At 42.5% G+C, this 4295-nt stretch overlaps 1 protein-coding gene across 1 annotated transcript; it reads left to right on the top strand.

Annotated features, from left to right (window-relative positions):
* The first annotated feature begins 408 nt into the window (after window positions 1-408).
* On the top strand, window positions 409-3896 carry LOC109523348 (cytosolic 5'-nucleotidase 1A-like). Its single transcript, XM_019882436.1, has 6 exons — window positions 409-650; window positions 774-941; window positions 1865-1994; window positions 2067-2189; window positions 2282-2466; window positions 2889-3896. Exons 1-6 carry the CDS (start codon window positions 525-527, stop codon window positions 3249-3251), a joined length of 1095 nt encoding a protein of 364 aa, XP_019737995.1. The 5' UTR covers window positions 409-524; the 3' UTR covers window positions 3252-3896.
* The last annotated feature ends 399 nt before the right edge of the window (window positions 3897-4295 follow it).

Below are 4295 nucleotides of genomic sequence, written 5' to 3'. Positions count from 1 at the left end.
TGCTTCTCCTGCATATTATTCCAAATCTGAAAAAATAAACCACATTACGTCGAGTTATGTTGTAGTACAGGGCAGTATAAGACTCAGTCTAAGCGCAAGTATGACATGTCTGACATCTAGTGGTGCTTGATAAGATGACAACTTAAAAGTACAGTCGTCCTCCGCATACTTGTGACTTGGGATATTAGGTGCACTAACTGTTTGGCTGGTGAGATATTTTAGTCAATTATTCTTTTAAATAGTTGCGGTACTGTTCGTGGGTGTTATATTAATCAGTTTTCCGGATATTAAGAAATAATAATAATAATGATAACGTTACAGTCCATAAAAAGAGGGTACCCACTTTACTTCCGGCATTGACTCAAGAATGCGCAGGGGGCTGACGTCATCGTGGCGACACACCTACTACACTTTTGTTGCACTTCCGCAAACTTTTTTTTTCTTTCTGCCCCCAGTTGCATGTTCTTGGTCGGACTTATCCCAAAGCTCTCTCTGGCAAAACAGATCTATTTTCGTGACGGAAAATGAGCGACGTAAAGATCAACGAGTCAAGTCAAGTGGAGGACAACGCGGAGGAGAAAGAGGAGGAGAAAGACTGGGCCGCGGCCAAAGCGTTTTTTGAACACCTCAAAACAAACAAACCGAGACCGGTAAGTGCACGCGTTTGAGCCCCGAGCGTATTTGTTACATTATGGAATGTGACTGAAAACGTGACGTCAGTGACAATGTTGTTTTTAAGTTTATGATTTTGACTGGTGCCCGTGCCTCTCCAGCCTAAACCCGGGTTTGCTGTCACCATCGCCGTATCATCCCGGACCCTCTTCAACATGGTGGCGGAGAGGCTCATCTATGAAAAGGAAGGAGTGGAGAACTACGTGGCTTATCAGGTTGAACACGAGAATGAGCCTTTGAAGCCGGGACCTGCTTTCCCATTCGTCAAGGTGAGCTGGCAGGTATTTGACAGCAAGCCTCTGCAGGGTACTTGCTAGCAGGGTGTGGTACTTGCAATGCTTCACTTGGTCTCACACTACTGTATGCACACAGGATTATCCACATTGAAACGCAATCCACTTTGTGATGCTGGTCAACTTCCTAGTGCAATTTAAAAGTACTTGCGTAGGTTTTGTCCAAGTACTTTGGTATGTGTATTTTAAGACTTGCATGTCACATTAATTGAAGACTCAAAATTGTCATTGTGAATGCTTGCTTGTCCATGTGTACACTGCAAATTGGTGATTCTGTCAATTCAGGGTGTACCCTGTCCCCAACACAAAGTCTACTAGGTTAGGTTCCAGCTCATACGTGACCCTAATGAGTATGGATGGCATCAAAGTCATGTGTCGCCATCATAAATACTGTAATAACTGAGTCTGTGTGTATGTTTGAGAATGCACAAAACTAACAATTCTGATAGTTAATACAACAATAACAACAAAGCTAATTTTATGTTCCCAAATGGCAGAATGAGTCCCTAAGACTGGTAAGTGGTGAATCAGGTTGCCAGGCCTCATCGCAATTCACTCACAAAAATTCACCAACTGCTTTGCAGACATAGGCAACTCATCTCAACTTGAAATTCAAGGTCGTTGATGCATTATGTTGATGGGTCTTTTTTTTTTTCGAGTTTGTGTTTATACATCTTCAAGGAGTGTTAAAACGATGCAAATGTCTTGGTGTTCTCTTTCCGTAGCACATTTTTGAAATCCCTTGCTTGTGTAATGTAGGGAAGTTGCATATACTGTAGAATATAGCAATCAGGTTGAAGTCGCTGAAACTATCAAATACAATGGCTGAAGAACATACACTCAAAAGAAAACAACTAAATACAAATACAAAACTTTCACTGTGCTCCCACAACATGCAGGCGCTGATGACGGTCAACGCTCGGCTGAGGGAGCTCTATCCGGACAGCGAGGAGTTGTTTGACATTGTCCTCATGACAAACAACCACGCCCAAGTTGGAGTGCGCCTCATCAACAGCATCAATCACTACGGTACGCCGGCTGTTGGTGTGATATTGAACAGCGCTGAACTGCTAACAACTCTTCAACGGGACTTCCTTTCAGATTTGACCATCGAGAGATTCTGTATGACTGGAGGGAAAAGTCCGATCGGCTACCTTAAAGCTTACATGACCAATCTATATCTCTCCAAGAATGCTGAGAAAGTCACAGAGGCCATTGACGAAGGCATGTGATGGAGTTATGAAGATATGACATCGCCCTTCATGTATATGCGCTTATTCTTGGCATATGAATTGTTTTTTATGCTTCTGCTTCAGGCATTGCTGCGGCCACAATGTTCATGCCCGAGACGGAGAATGAGCTGTGCGACAATCAGCTGAGGGTGGCTTTCGATGGCGACGCCGTCCTCTTCTCGGATGAGTCGGAGATCATTGTGAAGCAAAGTGGCCTGGACAGCTTTTTTGAGCACGAGAAGAAATTTGAGAACAAACCACTTGCTCAGGTACCTGCTTTTGTCTTTTAAGGAGACATCAAGTATAGTTTACAATTAAATGTTTTTTCCTCATATTATTAAATAGGATAACAAATAAAATAGTGGTGGATAAAGAGGCCGAGTAAGTCGGCCAAAGTCTCACTGAATTTACTTTTTTCTGTATTCAGACTCCATATACAATTCAAACTAAAACAGTTGAATGTTGTGCCTGTAATTCATATCTTTATTGTCATGAGGGCGAGGGACCAAAAAATAAGCAATTTTATTCATTGTGTATCTTTTTGAATTAGTCGGCTAATTAATGCGTACTCCGAATTTTACTCTTCCAAATATAAGAATTGTATTTTAAATCCTCATCGACAGGCACTAATGCTAAACTTGGTGTGAAATTGACATCATGTCAATGAACTAAAGACTTGTGATGGTTTTAGGGCCCCTTGAAGTGCTTCCTGGAGGCTTTAGGGAAGCTCCAGAGAAAATTCTACACCAAAAACGAGCGTTTGGATTGCCCCATAAGAACCTTCCTGGTCACGGCCCGGAGCGCCGCCAGCTCGGGAGCTCGAGTGCTGAAGACCCTTCGCAGTTGGGGCCTGGAGGTGGACGAGGCTCTCTTCCTGGCCGGAGCCCCAAAAGGGCCCCTGCTGCAGAAGATAAAACCGCACATCTACTTTGACGACCAGATGTTTCACATTGAGGGGGCCAAAGAACTGGGCACCATCTCCGCTCACGTCCCCTACGGAATCGGACAGAAGTACCACAGGGGCAAACTCATCGAGCAGCCAAAAAAGGAGTGAACTGCTTCAGGACAAAAGATGATACGTTGAATTTGTACCACAGTTTTATATTCTTAGAAAAAAGGATTTCGAGAATATCATCTTGTCATAATGTTTGCAGTTTACTGGAGGCTTTTGTTAGGGAATAGGGCTTTTGTATTTTGTATTTTCTAGTTTTTGAAATAACTTTTCAAACCACCTTACTGTGTATTTTAAAGGCGAGAGATTCACCAGCCGACACACTGTTTCACTCAGTTTTGTACTGAACCGTGCTAAAAAAGTTAACTTATTTTGTTGCTTTTTCCTGTTGTATTCATGGAGGCACACAGCGATCTTTTCTAGCGTTAATTGTTTTGTTTTCACTTGAAGACTTTGTATTAGTCATCGCGTGATAGCCAAGCGTTCAACAGTTACTTCCTGTCAGCACTTTTGCGATTGTATTTACCTAGTTTTATGTCATGTTTGATATAAAAGCGTCAAACACTACTTCATTAAATTCTTTTGTTTTACTTTGTGTTTTCTGCTCAACCTAAACAAACCTTTTTTTAAAATTATATGTTGACAGTGACGCCTGTTGACCGCAATGTCTCTCCTGTACGGTAGTCGGCGCTGTCTACCACAAAATATTGTAATTCGCCTTTTTTTACAACAAGACTCGCCCGTGAACATGATTGATTTTCGTTTGAGATATTTTTTTTTCTTGATTAACTAAAACAACCGGCAAACTAAGAAGAGGGTAAGAATAACCCTTTCTTGACCGTGAAATGCTCGTTCTAAAGTACGTTTCACGTTGCTTTCCTAGCGAGTAACTGTTTAAGGCAGGGGTGTCAAACTCAGTTCCTGGAGGGCCGCTGTCCTGCATGTTTTCCAAGTCTCCCTGTTGCAACACACCTGATTCAAATGAACAGGTTCAATGTCAGGCTTCCGCAGAGCTTGCTGATGATCTGATCATTTGAATCGGCTGTGTTGCAACAGGGAGACTTGGAAAACATGCAGAACAACGGCCCTCCAGGGAACTGAGTTTGACACCCCTGGTTTAAGGTCACTTTTGTGTTCAGAGAGATG

The sequence above is a fragment of the Hippocampus comes genome, unplaced genomic scaffold (assembly GCF_001891065.2).
Source record: "Hippocampus comes isolate QL1 unplaced genomic scaffold, H_comes_QL1_v1.1 scaffold594, whole genome shotgun sequence".
Lineage (NCBI taxonomy): Eukaryota > Metazoa > Chordata > Actinopteri > Syngnathiformes > Syngnathidae > Hippocampus > Hippocampus comes.
The sequence above is the reverse complement of the archived record's forward strand: the minus strand, read 5'-3'. Positions and strand labels throughout refer to the sequence as shown.